Genomic DNA, 19,308 nt, shown 5'->3' on the forward strand with positions numbered 1-19,308 from the left:
TTGGCAGTTTTGTGCTGATGTTGGATTTCATTAACTGGATTTCCTTCTAATAATTTGCTGGGAGGAATCTTGGTAAGAAGACAAAAGTGCTTCAAAACTGGAAACAGAAGCTTGTTTTACTGATGAGTCAGAAAATTTTGAATACCTTGATATAGTCAGCCACAGGAAGTGCCCTCTAATATCTTTCATGCTCGGCATGAGAAAAGCATAAAATACAACCAAACAACACACAGGAAGTGTATTTTAGCTCTGTGGTAAAGTTAGCAATAATGCTATACTTGTGTCTTTCAGTTAATAGACTGGAGTAGTACCAGACAGCGCTGTTTTGCTGCACAAAGAATTGAAGTACCGCAAAGCTTCATGAAAATAAAAAGCTTTCTTTAGCCCATTTTTGAATCGCTTCAATTTGGTTTTTATTTCTTTCAGATCTTGGTCATTTTTTGTGCAGCCCTTGGCAGCTCAGGTGGACAGAGAACACATTTTGGGACTTTTCGGGAGCCACAGCCCAGTAGTCTGAATGGGAAAGGCAGGATTCCGGAGAGGGCCTGGACGGGAGTGGGAGTGAAGATGGAAAACCTCGTGGAGTTTGGGAGTCGCTGTCCAACCGGCAGGAGGGAATGGGAGTGAGTATCAGGACCAAGCCAGAGAAGGGGTTTTTGACCACTTTTGACCACTTAAAATCTTAACTGGTCTTTTACAGTCGTGTCTTCTGCCTCATCTCATTCATTTGCTTCAGTAACAATGACTGAATCTGCACCCAACAGGACATGATGGGAGTTCTATTTGTCAGGGTTGTCTGAAAGGCTCCTTTCCTTTACATTGGAACGTATTTCTACTAACTGTAATAGTGGAAACACTTTTATCTCATATTGTTCAGTTTGTTGGCTGCTTTTGCTTTGTAAAATGGTGTAACATTGGGCTACACATATTCAGCAGGTAAAACTACAGTTCATGCTGTACAATAAACAGCAGAAATATGATGCAGGAAGTAATCTGAAGCATTGTGGTTAACTTATATCCTGGAGTTGGTAGGGCAATCATCTTGTGTTTCTTATTTTTGGAAATAGAATTTTTTTGGCTCTTTGTGCAAATGAGGGAAGGACAAGGATTTTTCAAGGAAACTGCCTTTTGTTTTTACATTTGCGCTGGTATATTGAAAAAATATGCTCTCTGTATTTAATATGAGACTATACATAACATTACACAACATGTCATAAATTAGATATTCTAGTGTGGGTTTAAAGTATATTAATGTACCTCATTGTCAGACATCTGTTTAGTATTACACATAAAAATCTGTCATAAAAAATAGTTCAAATGCTCGTAACTCACAATAACCTAATTCAAATCTAAAAGACACACAGGTTGTCATATCTGGGAAGTCTTTTGGCGTTTTTGGCTTCTTTGATTAAGAAATCCCTCCTATTCTGCTTTTAACAAAAGAGAAAAGCAAGACAAGCTAAAGTAATAATAATAATTCTTTACATTTTTAGAGCGCTTTTCACCCCAAAGTCATCCCAAAGCGCTTTACATGTAGGAGGGGACCCACTTCATTCACCACTGAAGTGCAGAACCCACTTGGGTGATGTGCAGCAGCCATTATGTGCCAGCAGTCCCCCTGCACAACAGATCAGGTGGAGAAGTGAGTAATTACTTCACCTATTGAATTAAGAGGGAATCTCTGGAAGGCCAGATTTTGCAAGCCCAGAATGTAATTTGGGCAGGACACTCAATGTAACACCCTTACTCTTATGAGCAATGCATGATATCTTTAATGACAAAGTAGTCAGAACCTTGAGTTAATGTCTCATCTAGAGGACAGCCCGTCATATAGCATTGTGTCTCCAGGTACTGTACCATACTTGGGCTAATTCTGTCTCAAGCCATCTCCGAACTTTGGAGTCCTAAGTGCTTGACTATTTTTTGGCTTAGTTCTTGGGGAATTGTGTGCATGTACTGTATGCAATATCAAACTTAATCAAATTGAATGAATTGCGTGTGTGAAATCATTAAAATTAGAAGATGAACAATTCCCCAATTTGACATTTTCACACAATTTCCAGATGTGTCAGTCTGGTTTTCCATGTACTGCGCTACATCTGCATGCTACTGTAGACAGAACAACCTGTACTGCACAATAAAATGGAAACATCAATGTCAAAGTCATGTAATAGGGCTTTGGGTCACCACTTGCAGCCAGTACTGCCTATATGCACCGTGGCATAGAGTCTACCAGCTTCTGTAATCCTGCAGGAGAATGTGGCACCATTCGTCCATGAGAAAATCAGTCAACTCCGCCCTGGTTAACGGTGGTGGAAAATGGAAAGGATCCTCTGGCAGCCATTATTAGAAGCAACTAGGTCTGCCCAACATTTTATACATGACCCTCTAAGCACACTGTGCTTTCTTTGGCTTGATTAACACAGGGGCCTGTCTTAACCAAAGAAGGATGTGGTTGAACTTTGTGGTCTAGAGATGAGTGGTTCAAGCCTGGGTCTTGGGTTATGTCACTAACCAACTGTGACTGGTATTCCCTAAGCATGTGAATGGTAAAGCAATTCCAAATTTATGTAACATTACTTTTGACAGCATTTATTATGACACCTGTAGACATAAGAATCTTACTAAGTTTTACAAATGATTAGGCCATTGGGCGCATCTAACTCATTTGGTTACTAGCAGCTACAGTAAGTGATCTGTGGATCCCCAACTATTATTTAAAGAAGCCAAGGTTTCACCATCAACATCGTATCTGGGAAGCTTATTTCAGATCTCCACAACCATTTTTGTAAAAACAAAATCTTTCCTGTTCTCAGAATTAAATGCATTTCTATGTAGTTTGCACTTGTGATCCTCTAGTTCCTGTTTGATGATTCGGAAGAAGTTCATTTGGTTGGCTTTGTCAACATCTCCTTTGCCACTGTTGAATTCATAGCAGGATATTTATTTTACAACACCAATGTTCATATTGTAGTCTTAATGAGCACTGCATTGCCTAAGGTTAACAGTGTATGTATAGGTCTTTAATCTTTGAAAAAATATGTATTGCCCCCAAGGGAATACTTATCTCTGCACAAAGCAGCTGGGAGGAAATATTCAGAGTGAAACAGCTTTGTGTTGACATCTGCTCAGCATCTATCTGCTCATAACATTACCCATTGTGAAAAGAAGTTAAATAATAATTTATTACATTAGACACTCACATATTGAATAATCATTGTAGTTATAAAGTGCTTTTTCTTAAGTTCAAGACAATTTAAAAACACAAATAATACAGACAAAACAGATTAACTTGAAAAGCAAAGCCAAAAGATAAAATTAATCTGAAACAGACACAGTGAAATGGTGTGTTTTCATACCAGATGTGGACAAAGCCTTGTTTTTGCTGGTATCATTGAAGTAATGATATATTTCAATAGTTTATATTATTAAAATTATTAAGTATAAGTAGTAGAGAGATGTATGATTTGACAATCAGAGGATAACCATTTACAGCCTTGTAAGTAATGAGTAAAGTCTATAAACAACCTCATATTTCCCAGGGAGCCAGTACAATCGGTTATGTGCTGAGACAAAAATGTTTTTATTTATATCCAGGCTGCTTATGTCTGTGTATACTGGAGATTAATTAAGTTTCTAGCAGTAATGCACGACAGCAGTGCATTCATGATTAAATCAATATCTGAATTAATTTTTAGCATCAATTATATACAAAAAAGTCCTTAACTGGGCAACATTGCATAAATGAAAAATGACACCCTGTGGACATTTTTGACAAGAGCTTTCAAAGACGGCACTTAGTAAAAAAAACATTTAATGTAAACCAGTAATGTTGACGCCATCAAAATCTGCACTACATTACTAGTCTTATGCTGTAATGCCATCTACTTAAAGGAGATATTGTTGTGTTTTTCCAGAACCAGCAGTTGTGTGGATGATCTGATGGATGAAGATGAGAAGGACAGGGCAAAACGGTATTTGTAATTGTTAGGTTTCTAAAAATCGCCACAGTTTATCAACATTAAAATAAAGCAAAAGAGAATAAGTGTTCTTTTTTTATTAAATCACCAAATTTTATTTTGTATGTGGTAATTGTGCTTGTGCTCAAAGAAAACCCTAACCTTCAAAAGCTGATAAACGCATCTCTAAAGCAAATTAATACAAAGTTGAAAAAAAGCATTTGTTGCTGAATATAATGAGCACTGTTTCTACAAGAGAAAATTAAATTGTAACATCACACAGTGTTTTGAGAATCATTTTGTAAGTATCTAGTGCATGTCTTAGGTTTCATATGGTTGTATCACTCTTCTGTATATGTAATATTAGGAGCAGACCAAATGCCTGAAAAGAACAGATCATGATTGATAAATTAAAGTTCACAATTCTGCCAGTTTACAGTATGAGACTGAGATTGTTAATTTCTTCTAGAATATTATAACTAGTATTCTACTTTTAGAGTTAATTTATAAAGATGGTCCAATTGGTTCCAGTGCAGTTTTACAGTTTACTAGCATAAGTTTAAAATTCTGTTTTTTATGTTTTTCCTTCCTTATTCTTTTAAGGAAAAAAATAAAAAAAACTAAGCTTTTTTTTTACATGAACACAGCAAATGTGATGTTTGATGTTTTTTTCAGGGGATTGTTACAGCAACTTACAGTACACTAAAGCTTTGAAGCTTTAGACTAGAGAGTAGTCATATTTATTTTAATTTGCACCTAAGGAATCTCAGGGTGATTAATAATTGCCCAGGTGTTTTGTGTTTACCCTATTAAATTAATTTTACACATTGTGAACAGCAGGGAAATTTAATTTTAAAGAATGTTAAAGAAATAATTCCTTATACAGTATGTAGATGAAACTTAAAAGTTCAGAGATATCTTCTTGAACTAAACTATCTGGAGCAAGAACTAATGTACTTATATCTCCGAAATTAACAAAATGCTAGTAATGATACATAATTACAATGATAATTATACAAGCAGGTCACTGATTTAAAAATTTAAATATATCTACAATTGTTCATTTTCATTCAATGAGAGAAGCAAATTTTCATAATAGGGCCTAATGGCCACATTTTTATCAAAGGTGTATCTGAGGGACATTAAGTCCAGTTGCGTAAGAGTACTATGCTAATCAGTGATGTTATTCTAATTACTTCATTTTGTCTCCCTTTCAAAAGGGCATCACGTAACAAATCGGAGAAGAAAAGAAGAGACCAGTTCAATGTCCTCATTAAGGAGCTCTGTACTATGTTACAGGGACAAGGTCATCCCAGGAAAATGGACAAGTCAACCATATTGCAAAGAACGATTGACTTTCTACAGAAACAGAAAGGTACCCTATGGTTAAAGTTTGGGGCTTGCTGTAAAATAAGGGTGAGGTGAAGATGTATAACATGTAGTCCAGTTTAGAAGGAGTGAGTACCATCTGGCACTCGAAGAAGCCATTCCCCACAAAATCTGAAACAAGGGACGTCTTTGCATGAGTTGCAGCTTTAATTTCTGTTTTGTTATTATATTCTTGAATATTATTCTATTCAATATATAATAATGCACCAAGGGGTTAAATAGAAACTGTCAAATTGTGCAATAGAAATTGTTTCCAAATTTCTGTTGTCATTCCAGATTTGACTGTGTCTGCCTTTTGCTGTTTCCCAAGATGGGTTTTACTCCCTTTGCCTGGGTTCAGCATGATCCTTAGGGAGAGTAACGGGAAAACCATTTTTGCCTTGTTTTATTAAACTGAAAAAAATGTTGAGAGGCTCGTGTCACATCTGAGCTGGTGGGGAAACCAGTATTTCCTGTCTGAGGCAAAACCTTCCCTCCTAGATTACAAATGGTTTTAACACAGGAAAATGTCTACCATGTGAGGTTTGTGAAACCTTCTGTTTTATTTCAGAAATCACAGCACAGACAGAGTCATGTGAGATCCGGCAAGATTGGAAACCTTCGTTTCTTAGTAATGAAGAGTTTACTCAGTTAATGCTGGAGGTAAGACGCCCAGTCTCCCTCATCTAAAATGAACACAAATGGTAAAGGAATCTTTACTCCTGTACTGTATGACAGAAGATGAGAAGTTCAGAAATACTTGGTTCACTATCCTTAAAATATTCAAAAAGTCAGTAGAAGATGTTTTGGATTTTTCAGTGCCTTAGACATCCAAAGAAATACAGTGCATAAACTCTTAATTCTAATATGGGAGAAACTTTGTTCTGTATTGATATGTTTCATTTGCATTCTTATTTTAAATATGAGAACTCACCTTTTATAAAGTTCTCTGTTATTTTTAGTTTTACCATATTAATTGTATTCTTGGTCCAGTCAGAGAACGAACATTTTTTATGTTCAGTATGATGACTTTCAAGTTATCATTGGTCTTTTTTAACAACTATATTTAATAGTTTTAATTCTAGATGTACCACTACCTCAAATCACTTTGAGAAAGTAAGGAGTGAGATGTACTGTAGCTCTTCATAAATTGTCATTGAACAAAAGAAAAATGTTTATTGTACTGAAATCTTGAATTTTCTGGATGTACAGTACTTATTTTGTAGGATCCTCAGTGTATGCTATCATTTTTTAGTAAGTGAAGAAAAAGTTTATTAATTCTAAAGTGTTCGGCACTGCTGGGCAGTTAATTTGTCTGGCATAAAAAGCATGAAATATTGAAAAAAAAGCGTGTGTTAAAATCTAATATTTTTTACTGAACTGTGTTGAAGTCCAGTATTCACTTAAAATGATGAAATTGACAGATTAGTAATAAGTAATCAGTCACAGACAACATCTCCATAACCTGCTTAAGACACCATTGATAGAAACAGAGTTTAACTTTATGGCCTTTTCTTTTCTAGGCTTTAGATGGTTTTCTTATAGCACTTACAACTGATGGAAACATAATATATGTGTCGGATAGTGTTTCATCACTTATTGGTCATTTACCGGTAAGTCAGACATTGCTTGCTGTCTAAGCAAAATATATTTGATGCCTTGATTGAAACTGATCAGTATAGAAGGTCTCAGCTCGCATGTTTATAGCATTTTCATTTCTACAATACATCGGTCTCTGCAAATGCAGTTCTGAGGACATTTTGGCTATTCTTTAATCAAGGGTAGAAAATAGCCCTTGATATTGTGCAGGTGAAATAATTAGATACATATGAAAATACAGTATAATAGCAAGTGTAGTATGAACTTAATAAAAAGGTCTGGTTATTTCTTAGTTGTTATTATTAGTTACTTATTTACCATTGCCACTATGCCGTATATTATTGTGTTAGATGTTTAGAGAAATTCATTCATAATACTACACTTTTGTGTTCACTTTATTCCAGTTTCCATATGCTGCAAACCTGCGTGCAAATGTCACCAAATTGTACAAATGCATAAAAAAGCATGAAAACTCCAAGCAAGAGAGCTCCAATTGATGGCAAAAATGTACAAAATGTATACTGTATAGGATGCAACCTTGTTCTCTAGAGCAGACAGCTTGTTTTATAACATAATTTTGAAAAATGACCATGTTCTTTTGTATCAGTCAGATATGGTGGACCAGAATATCTTAAACTTTCTCCCTGAGAGAGAACATGGGGAGGTCTACAAGCTTCTATCATCACACATGTTGATGACAGACCCCATTGCTGCAGATTTCCTGGAAAGTGAGTGCCTAGTGGAGCTTTATATATTGTTCCAAGTGAATAGCTTTATGTTCATTTAGTGTTTGGTTTTTCAGTCAAAACTAAGAGTTCTTGATTTTCAGTTTCCTATTGTAGTGCTTTTGCCAAAGCAAAAATGTAGGCCAATGTACTCTGCCTTTTAATTCTCTTTTCAATTTTTTAAAGAAAAGCTTGACTGATTAGGCTTTAAAAAACAGGTTATTTCAAATGAATGCTGCAATAGTTATCTGTTTATCTAATAGTGATATTCCCGCATATTTCATTAGGTTGCTAATGATTTTCAGTGTTGGTTAACGGATGTTGTTTTATATGTTTTACATACCTTTACAAAAGTAGGAGAAATTTACTTTACCCCAGCCATCAGGTCTTGAACTTTTCCAGTAGACCAGTGGTTCTCAAACTTTTTGGACCAAGTACCACCCCTGATCAAACCAAAGTATCCAAGTACCACCTACAAGTCATCTTCTCATAGGAACCCCAGAAATTCTCAATGACCAACATGAGCGCGCGTGTGTGCACACACACTCACACACATATAATAAATATTATAATAATAAACTTTATTTGATATAGCGCCTTTAAAGGTGGCTTCTCAAAGCACTTTACAGAAAAAAAAACAGGAACAACAACAAATAAAAATAAACAAAAAAGCACCATTTCAGTGAGAGGGGTGAGCCTGTTTAGTCGAGCAAAGCAGATGTGGATTCGTTTTTCGAGCCTTGATACAATTCACAACAGAGTCTAACAGATTTTAAATCGTCAGGCATTTTCTTGGCGGCAAAGGTCTCACGGTGGATGTTGCAATGCGTCCATTCATTTCTGGAGCAACCTCTCTAATTCGTGTAACTACACCGCTGTGTCGGCTTGTCATCGCTCTAGCACCGTCTGTACAAACTGACGCATTTTATCCAGTCAATGCCATTCTCTTCGATAAATTCATTCAGAAGCTGAAATATGTGCTTTCCTGTACTTCTGTTGGTACCGGTTTACAAAACAGAAAGTCCTCATGGGACATGCCCTCAAACTCGTATCTAATGTAAACGAGTGAATTGGCCAAATCAACGACATTTATAGACTCATCTAATTGCAGTTAAAAGCATCTGCTCATCTTAACGCGCTCTACCAGCTACTTTTGATATCATCCGCCATTTCAATAATTCTATGAGTGGCTGTGTCTTTTAGAGGGGGCAGCAGGTCGAGCTGTTTAGCAGCTTTTTCTCCACACATAAAACGTGTCAGCTCTTTTGCCAACGGTAAATAAGGTTCTTTAAAAATAGTGTGGGGCTTACCTGCTTTAGCAATCCACAAGCTTGCATTTTCCCCCATTTCCGTTTCAGGAGTCTGTCTCAGAAGTTTTTATTTCATGCGCATGGGAGCACAACACAGAGACGCTCGGTGTATTTTTCTCAAATTAACCTAGAACAGTTCTTAAATATTTTTCTGTTATCTATCACGCTTTCCCGTGCTCACGAGATTACCAGCGTTCCTAGCATGCATTTCTATGCATTCCTGTGTTTGCAACATTGGCATTGTTCCAAAATCACGCACATTCTCCTACCTCTCTATTTGCTGGAGATAAGTTTTTTTAAATACAATTGGTCACTTACGTTCGTATCACGCATTCCTATAGAGTGGTATAGAATTACATTGTAGCTCTGTGTGTACTCAAGTATTAGAGCGTGCTGTATCGTAGTACGTAGGCTGCGTATTCGACACGTCTTTAAATAGAAAATATGAAAACCCGTCCCGATTTTTCAGTGCACACAACAAAGTTCTAGGGTCATATGGCATACCAGCTGGCAGCGCTCTGCGTACCACTCCTGGTACGCGTACCACAGTTTGAGAACCACTGCAGTAAACAATAAGATACAGGTGTGTCAGAGTTAAAACAAATAGACAGTGGAAACAAAACAAAGACTTAGAAATAAAATCAGAAAAGTCTCCTAGAAAAGGCTCCTAAAACCCTTTGTTGCTACAGAGTTGAGAATATAGTATGTGGTCGCTTCTCTTTCAGAAGACTTCGATGCCTCCTTACATACTGGGGCTGAGGCTGAAATAAATGAAATGCATGCACACCTAAAACATCTTTCACATTTTCAGATAACTACTGCAAGTATTTGGGCTATAATGTCTTTTCCTTGTTTTGCCTTAATACATTATAAGATAAACTGTGTCAATAGTGATATGTTTGTAAAAGTTTTAGTTGATTCTGTGGAGGAAATTAGGAAAAAAAGATATAAACTAAAAGACATTGGTCTTAAAATAAGATCCTGCTGCATCAGAACAAATAAAGGGCATAACACACTACAGGTAAATCTAAATCCATTGTTGCAGTAAATGGAATATAATAAAGTACTTTATAGTGCTTTAAATGCTGAGAATCACTGCACCCATTTTCCTGAAGCGTAGAAAGATTTCTTTTTTTATTTATTGGAATGCTGTTATGAAAAAGGCTGGGATGACCTTTAGTACTTTTGATGTTTGCTGTAGCACTTCTTTATGAAAGTTGCATTTGTGAATTATACATCAAACCGAGCAACGCAGCAATATACTGATGTACAGTTCTAGTCTCACACAAGCGGTGATGATGTGCCGGAGCCAAAGAAATGGATCTTTAAGGAAAATAGCTAAACCAAGTTGCATTTGGTTGCTTCTCCTTTGTTTTATTATAAATGATGCAGCTTAACTTTTCTTTCAAGACTAATAAACCAAATCTTTTTTTGTTCACTTTAAATAACTCTTACTTGCAGTTAATCATGAGCTAATTATTATACTGAACTGAGTTCTTGTTCTCGATTTATAAATAGATTTTTGCTGCAAGGAAGGTGCATCCTTCGTAGCTGACGTCGTCCTCGCAGTGTGACCTCACAGTACAGCGTCTCACAACACTCTTCATCAATGTGTCAGTGTTAGAATTTGTACACATTAACTCCTCTGTGTGTCTTGTTAACAGCTGTATTGGGGGGTAATTAATTACCTATAACAAGCATTACCTATGATTAATTAGCAATTGTATTCTTTCTTAGAAAATTCATTGATCTGTTGGCGTAAAAATAAGCAATACATTTTCCAGACCTCTGTAAGCCCACTTCATTTATAAACCAAATAGACTTATATCCAGCGAATTGTGTTTTTGAAAAAAAAAACTTTAGAAAGGTCACGTAAAAGAAACTACATTTGAGTTTTAACTGAAGAAGGTATTCATTTCTGAAATAAAATATTATTATTTTTTACATTGTGCAAATGAAGAATACAATTATATTTCCATTGTGTTAAACAGTGACAGACAGTAACCTAATGAACATTCTGTAAGGATACGGTGATTAACAACTAAGGCTATTTATAAGGTCTGTTTGTGTAGTTAGTACTTGAGCTAATTATAGCAACTTCACTGTTGTTTCTGGTTTTAATCACTGCTGTGTTTCTCGCCATAATCCACACCAGTATCTGGGACTGTACACTGTGACCTTAATCCTTCTATGTAACTGGATGCCCCTGAAAATGAGTCCAGTGTTTAGAAGCTCCCTACATGGGTGCATAGTTAAGTGTTCAAGATCAAAAGCAGAAAATTAACAGCAATTTCAGTAATATTAACAACAACAAAAAAATTCACCACAGGTGTGTTTTAATTTTCTTCCCAACCTCCCTCTCAGATACAAACCCTAACACTTTTCTTCCCAGTATACCGTTGTTATTGTTGCCAATTGTTATCGTAAATGTTGGAAGGTTTTCATGTAGGTCCATGTTTTAATGGTGTACTCTAGCTCTTTAGATACTAAATGCTTTCCCTAATGTAGTCTTCAAGTACAGGGACAATAGATTCAGACAGGAAAGTGATAAGGAAACAGTGGGGAACGAACGTTTTAGGGAAGCACTATTCATACCCCGTGATGTGTTTCTCGCTCACAAAACCCAGGGAGTGCTTTCCTGCATCTATTTGATTTTCAGTGGTGTCCTGGTAGCCTGGACCCTTTCATCAGTGTTCCATCTCTTAGTTGGAACACAAGGTGTGCCAGGTTTTTTCAAAAATAATTCTGTTTCTTTCTTTTCATCTTTATTCGCCAAGCACATTTCATGTACAGATCTCACCATTCAGAATTCACGGCGGGCAATGCAGTAATTTGCGGTGCACGTGCCTCAGAGCAACGTTCTGCACAGCAGTTTGTTTTAAATATTCTGTTGTCGGATGCACTACTTTGTAAAACCACCAGGTGGAGCAGTGAACGCTAAATGTGGCGTTTGGGTTGCCGCCAGAAAACGTTTGGTTTTTAAATCCCGGTTAATGCTGAGCACCTTGAGACAATCTTTGTCCAATTGTAGAATGCAAGTTGTATACTGTTTAGATTTTTATTATTTTTAAACTATGAATTGCAGAATGTTAAATATTTAATTAAAAAAAGGAAACAGGACTATTTTACAAAAACATATTTACTCAGTTGGACAGTATGCCTCAAGGACTAATTCATAGTATAATCAAAACAAAACACTTGCTGGGTCTTGTCTCCTGAAGTTCCACATACGCAAATCACATGAAGTCATATCCACAGATATACCGAAACAGTAGCATGTACACCAATGAACTGCAGTGTTATTGTATACCGTATACATATACTGTATATACAGTATGATGCCATATGGTTTTAAAGCCACTACAGTGCAATATGCGTGAAATATATTTTTCTTACTAAAAATTTAAAGTTAAATTCTTTCCTGATTACTCATTGCTGAAATTTGCATTAAGATTTTCTCAATACAGATGTAAACCTGAAAGAGGCACATTGCGTTCACAGCAAGCTATAATGATAAACTATTTTTTATAGATCAGGCTATGTAAAAGAAACAAAGCAATAGTGTTTTTATTATGTATTCTTAGAAAAGGATAAAAAATCATATCTTTTTATGAAGATATGCTTCTGTTCTTTTTATTTTCATCTATCAACATTTCCCTTTAGTTGTAAAATTCCATATTAATATTCTTTATTAAGTGGATTTAAAACGTGCACAGTAGAGAAACAGATTAAATGAAGCAATCGTTTCACTAACATCTAACCCACCACAAGTGCCACCTATTCATCATCTTTGGACAGTAAATTACATAACGCAACACGCCACATTATAGGTAACGCAATTGGAAGAAATATAGTGTGTTCTGAGTGGCTGCATCTGGACTGTACAAGGAATTTGTGGTGTACTTGGTGCTACAAAATATCGTATGTATATATACTGATGGAAAAAAGAAACGCAACATTTTCTGGAATGAGAACACTATAGTCATAGCCTATGTACTTTCACAAAAGGTTGTGAATTTGTTTTAAGCCCTCTGACCAGCAATACAAGCTTGTGCAGTGAGGAAGTGCAACTTGCCAATCACACGAAAGCTCGTTAGGTGCACTTTAACCAAACAAGGTCCAGGTGGAACAATGCCTGATCAGGTCACCTTTTGCTTTATTTAATTCTTATAAGTTGTTCTTGGAAATGCCTTTGCAACTACAGTATACATTTAAAAATGATTCAGATGACATTAAAAAACTACGCTTTGAAGGAAATTCGTATAAGCCTTTCTCTGTAATTTGGGATAAAAAGTAAAATAACCTGTTGCTGTGAAACTATGAAGAAAAATTTAGGAATGAGGTACAGTATACTGTATGGTGTATATGGTGTTTTTATTTAAGCCACTTGGTTTCTAGTATGAAGTTTAGCTTGAGTTACACTTTTATAGAGTGTGTAACTTGTTTTATACTTCTTTTAACTTGTGTAACTTTTTTTGCAATTTTTGGTTTGCCTTATACTGTAAACTGTGGTCTGATTGTTTGAGGCCTACTTTACAAAGTGAAATCCTCTGTCTTTCCTGTGATGCATTTCAGGATGCAGATCATTTGCATGCTTTTTCTTGCTTGTGCATTATTATTCATATGCTTATGTGTTCTTTTTGTTTTTCAGATGAGACACATATTGAGTTTTGCTGTCATCTAGCTAGAGGAAACATAGATCCAAAGGAGCCCCCTACATATGAATATGTGAAATTTGTAGGAGACTTTAAGTTTCATAACTATGGTAGGTGTCAAGTAAAATCCTTCAAGGCATAAAATGGTGGTTTAGTCATTTTTTAAAAATTCACGAAGTAACAGTGTTTTGATACTTTAGTCATGTCAGTTGAAGTCAAGTTGCATAACTTGTATTGATGCACTCCAATAAATATCTCAGACAGACTTTATGGATTATGGAATAAAGTTGCTGCACAGCAAATAATTATACCTTATAACGAAGTGATCCATTAGTGTTTTAACCCACATTACATTTTTGCAGGTATTCTGAACTTTTATGCTTATCTGAATTTCACATACATTTGTGAACTACTGTGAGCTACTCATAAGGTGGTAGAGATGGGACAATATCAATCAAAGCTATCTCTCGTTGGGTATTAGAGTAATATGTAATGGCCTATTCTATGTGTAAAGGGGTGATTTTTGTATCTACATTTAACAGTATCAATATTTTCTGTTGCTTAGTGCCTACGTCCTCATGTAACAGCTTTGAATTAGCATTGCCAAGACCAATGCAGTCCTCACCAGAAGAACAAGTCTGCCTTGTAGCTACTGTCCGGCTTGCAACACCACAGTTTTTGAAGGTAAGACAAGAACATCATCTTTGATGGTAAGATTGTTCCAGATTCTTATTTTTTTCTTTTACAATCCATATACTGGATAGCGCTTCACATCGTAGGCTACATATCTTAAGAAACTTTGACATTTGTCTAGTTCTGCATAGTGCTATTTTGTCCCTGACCATCTCACTGGTTATTACAGCTAAATACTTATGAGTACATTACACCAAAGTTCAGTAAGTGCTTTTTATAATGTGAGAATTGTCATATCTGTCATATCACATTGTCATATCAAGAGTTCCAGACTCTGTACTATTGTCATTTAAAGACACATTTTTATTTCCTTATTGAATGGGTATGTTTTATCATTGTAGTGAAAGATCAGAAAGTGTTTTTTCAATTTCAGGATAAACCAGATTGCACTTGTCAACTTGCCAAAAGTATTACACTGAAATTTTTGTGTGATTGTTTCTTATTCTCTTAAGTCAATGTCTACAGTTTGTCCACATCTCTAAACTATCTTTTATGATTTGACAGGATCTGTGTAATGTAGAGGATCCTTGTGATGAATTCACATCTCGGCATAGTCTAGAATGGAAATTCCTGTTTTTAGACCATAGGTGAGATTTTTTCTGTTTTTCAGATGCTGGTTTTCTGTTGTAAAACATATAGCACTTCAAAGTGCCCTTGTCAGGATCTGAATCACTGCCGTATTTCTTTAATTTATGGTTCTGTTAATTTTGGCTATTCTAATTACAGTATAATCAGTTTAAGAACTAAGTACACAGGGAGGTAGTGCTCTTGTTTTCCTAGATAATCTGTCAAGACCTTGATGGAAATTTATTTAGGAAATGTTGGGCTTGGAACAAAAAATTGTAATAAGACAAATAATCAGAGGTTCAAAGAGACAAACACACCCATTCAGTTTGCTCTTGTCCTATTTCCAGTGGTTATTGGTATTCTCTTTATTTCCTGTGTCTTTCCGACTATCATTTTAGTTAGGTCATGCACTGTCTTACGGGAGTTTTCACTGTACAACTCTAATAGAATATTACTTATTCTTTTTGATTGGTTTTCATTTATATTTTTTGGCAGTGCTAAAAAGATTCTAGAACGTTCTGAGATAAACACCTTTTGCACAAAACATTGTTTATCTCAAGGATTTAATAGACTGTTTCGTCTTTATAGGGTACTTAATCATTTTCGCATGTAGTTTTCATAAATGAATACCATGTGTGATCTACAGTTATTGCAGTAAAAGGATGATAGCAATAGGTGTGTGTGTGTGAAATAAGGGAGGTTCACTAAAACAAAATGTTGAAAAGATCATGAGATATTTGGTCTTCATATCTATCTCTGAAATTTGCTTTCTGCACAGTGTCTGGTGTTGTTAAAGTTACTTGAATAATGACGAGATTCTGGACCGTTAATATTCTGAATCAAAAACAGTAATGGTAATAATGTTTTATATTTTTTTTTGTTTTGCCATCTGTCTATCCTATTTGTTTATATTGATTCTTATTGATTCTTATCATATGAGATATTTAAAAAATCTATCACAAAAGAGGCCCTAGATGTCAAAAGTTGTGAAAAATGCTTGTCACCTCACGACTTTCCCACATTTCTGATGGAAAAAAGTCAAAAAGAGCATGACAAATCTCCTCCTCACAGACATCTATTAAGAATTGCCCATCAGTTAAATGGTAAATGAAATCGTGCAGTTTTGCTAAAGCTCTCTTGAATCCTTAAAAAAATCCAAACAAGGTGTTGGAATTTAATGTGACCTATGCAGTCACCACAGTAAAGGTGCTGCAGCTAGCTTTTGTGAGATGCCCTCGTGTATCTGTCAGCACATTCATTCTTATCTGGTCTAGCTCCTTAGGTAACCTCTGTGTAAATTGTTTCCTGGTAAAAAAAAACAGGACATGCTTCTCTGTTCAAATTAGTCATTTCCACACCACTCCTCTCATCGATATGTGCAATCTAACTTGTCAGCCTTATGCAGGGGTGTATTCCTGCAGTAAAATATAATATTTTAATAAAATGGTGGCGGATTAGCAATACAAATCAGTATGTAGAGTACTTACAAATTTAAGCATTTCTTAATTTATCTGAATAGCTTTGTTGGAGTCCCATTCATTATAATAATATTAGAGAATCACTCTGTACAACATGCAATGAAGGAATCAAAAGGAATGAAGGAAAAACAGCATGTTGTGTCTGTGGCACGTCTATTAATAGACCTGTGAATCTCACTTTAGATCTTAACCCTCCTATTCTATTGTCCTTTTTTCCATTCCAGATTACCTTTGTAAACTACTGTGTATTTAATCTCTTTTAAACTAATCTGATTTAGCAAATTATACTTTGAACTGTTTTTTAGCATATTGTTAAGGCTTATAATAAAATGTGTTTAAAATCTACTGAATGTTTACCTCCAACTGGCTCCTGTCCCTTTCTAATTATTTACCTGCTGTGAAATCACAGTCATACAGCATGTTGTGGTCAAAGTAAAATTTGTGGTAAATAACCTTCATTGAGAGAAAATTTCATAGTAAGTAGGCTGATTTTCTTTCCCCAAATTTTTCTGAAAGAATCAAGACCTTGAATTTGTGAAAAATATTTTTGGGAATTTGTGTGTTGTAAACAGAAGGAGCTGACCTATTTTTTCCCAGGCTTTTTACCCTGTTTTGTCTTTTAGCATGCGACATCTTGAGTCCTGCGTTTCTAAAGAGCTTTATTTTTTTCTCTTTAGAGCTTCACCCATAATAGGCTACTTGCCCTTCGAGGTGCTAGGAACTTCTGGCTATGATTATTATCACGCTGACGATCTGGAGCTTATAGCACGGTGTCATAAGCAATGTGAGTCAATGGATCTCCTGCCTCAGGGTCACATGACTGCTGTTTACTTGATCCGGGGGCAAGTTTGAAGTATGGATCATTTAAATCGTTTGTTTTTCACAGATATGCACCCAGCGCATGTATTTAACACTTTTGACAGGAAAAGCTCAATGCAAAAATGACAATCCTTTGAATAAAATAACCAATCTTTTTGAACAAGAAGATGAAGGTCAAGCAACAGGCTCTTTGACTTTAGAGAGGTCCGTTTTAAATTAATTTACAGTAATTGATAATAGATTGTGATAAAAAGTTCAATCCAGTCTTACAAAAAATAGCATTATAGTTGACATTGAATCAGTAGAACAGACAAGATATCATTATAATGTATTATATTTCTAGGGTTTATTTCCCTGTATCTCTGAAACCGTTTTTTTTTTATTTTTCAGTAATGCAATTTGGGAAGGGAAAATCCTGCTACTACCGATTTCTGACCAAAGGACAGCAATGGATTTGGCTTCAGACACATTATTACATTACTTATCACCAGTGGAACTCCAAGCCAGAGTTCATTGTGTGCACGCATACTGTTGTCAGGTAGACTTTAATGAACTTCACTGATGCACCTCAGAGGCCTAGATATACAGCCAAACGTTTGTTTGTCTGCATTACATTTAATTTCAAGTTTTGATTGCATTCAAAAGGGCGTAGAGAATCCTAAAAGATCTGATGACACAAAGTGTTATTGGGAAATAATCTATCCTTTCATCATTGTGACACATCTGATAGTATGCCTTGCAGCAAGAGATGAATATAGCATAGTCTTCTGATTTGGTAGATTCTTTTTATCTCTTAATAAATTTATGAGTGCATTTGTTGTAGAAATAATTGAGTGTTTTAAAATTAACACATTTTATGCCCACAGCACAGAGATTAATTGAATGTTTCTTATCTTGTTTATTCATTTTCAACATCTTATACACCATTTTGCACCAATATTCTGGATTGTGCATGTTTTATGTGCCATGAAATAAATCTGTCCATCACCCTCAAGACCGTGGTGCATCTTAGTCATTTATCTGCCTACTTGTTTGTGATAGGCTTTGAAAATACCTCATGTAGTATTTTGCACCTGAAACTGTAAATATCATACTGCAAATTAATTATTTGGAAATTACGTATAAGACATTTTTGTGTAGTGTATTTCAGTTTTTGTTTCAATGTGCAGTACACAGTTAACCCTCGGTTTAATGAACAAATAGGAGGGAAGGGGTTTCTGTTATTGTTGAATGTCTGTTAAATCAAGAATGACATTTTTCAGTCCATCAACACACTATTTTATAAGTATATATTCCATATATATATATTGTCTGGGTGTCCTGGCCAAATTTCCCCCCCACCTTTATCAATCATGGCCTGCTAATATTTATTTTTATTGTGTTCTATTATTTGTACATTTCATCATTAACCTGAGGCAAGTCTGATATTTTTGATTTTACAACCAAAAGTCCCTCTTTTTTTTGCCTCCAAAAGGAAAATCCATTAAACCAAGGGTTTAATGTAGTCTCAATTTTATGTGCCTCAAATAGTTCTGTATTTTATTTTAGTTTGACGCTTGTTTCCTTTTTTCTTTTAGTGAAATAACTGTACAGTAGCATTGTGCCAGACCAAAATTAAGAAAAAAAAGGTTCTTTAAAACCTTTTTGAGATCTTTCATTTTAAGAAAGTCCATGATGGCAAATATACCTTTGGGTACTGAAAATAATGTAATAGCCCCCCAAATGTTCCTTCAGTCTTCCTTGTTTGTGGCTTGTGTTTGGAAATCCTGTTTCTTGTTTGAAAAACAAAAGCACTAGGAATAAAAACAGACTTTAACAGAAAAGTTATCTGAGTTGATATGAAAGCCTGTTGATTGATGTTGTTTTTATGCTAGATTACGTTACCTTACTCTTTGCATTTTTTCCTCTAGCTATGCAGAAGTGCGAGCAGAGCGAAGGAGAGAACTTGGGCTGGAGGAATCAAATTCTGAAATGGCCTCCTCATCCATTAAGGTAGCGGTCTGAATATTGTAATGCGGGGCCACTAGTATATACCATTGAGAACTGTTGTTTTGATTTAGAAAGGTGGATCAGGAGATGGGTGAGGAGGAGCTTGGAAAACCTTTCATTGTCCTTGGCCTCCTTAAAACTATCCT

At 35.5% G+C, this 19,308-nt stretch overlaps 1 protein-coding gene across 1 annotated transcript in view; it reads left to right on the top strand.

Annotated features, from left to right (window-relative positions):
- Positions 1–19,308, top strand: part of npas2 (neuronal PAS domain protein 2) — a 46,375-nt gene that overhangs the window by 14,093 nt on the left and 12,974 nt on the right. The window contains exons 2-13 of the mRNA XM_088925464.1: positions 427–623; positions 3,918–3,974; positions 5,180–5,334; positions 5,899–5,990; positions 6,851–6,940; positions 7,534–7,654; positions 13,613–13,726; positions 14,182–14,300; positions 14,814–14,896; positions 17,032–17,138; positions 17,564–17,711; positions 19,084–19,165. Coding sequence (XP_088781590.1) covers positions 568–623; positions 3,918–3,974; positions 5,180–5,334; positions 5,899–5,990; positions 6,851–6,940; positions 7,534–7,654; positions 13,613–13,726; positions 14,182–14,300; positions 14,814–14,896; positions 17,032–17,138; positions 17,564–17,711; positions 19,084–19,165 — 1,224 coding nt within the window. The 5' untranslated portion in view covers positions 427–567. The remainder of the gene's footprint in view (positions 1–426; positions 624–3,917; positions 3,975–5,179; positions 5,335–5,898; positions 5,991–6,850; positions 6,941–7,533; positions 7,655–13,612; positions 13,727–14,181; positions 14,301–14,813; positions 14,897–17,031; positions 17,139–17,563; positions 17,712–19,083; positions 19,166–19,308) is intronic.

Source organism: Atractosteus spatula, chromosome 9 (genome assembly GCF_055471065.1).
Source record: "Atractosteus spatula isolate fAtrSpa1 chromosome 9, fAtrSpa1.hap1, whole genome shotgun sequence".
NCBI lineage: Eukaryota > Metazoa > Chordata > Actinopteri > Semionotiformes > Lepisosteidae > Atractosteus > Atractosteus spatula.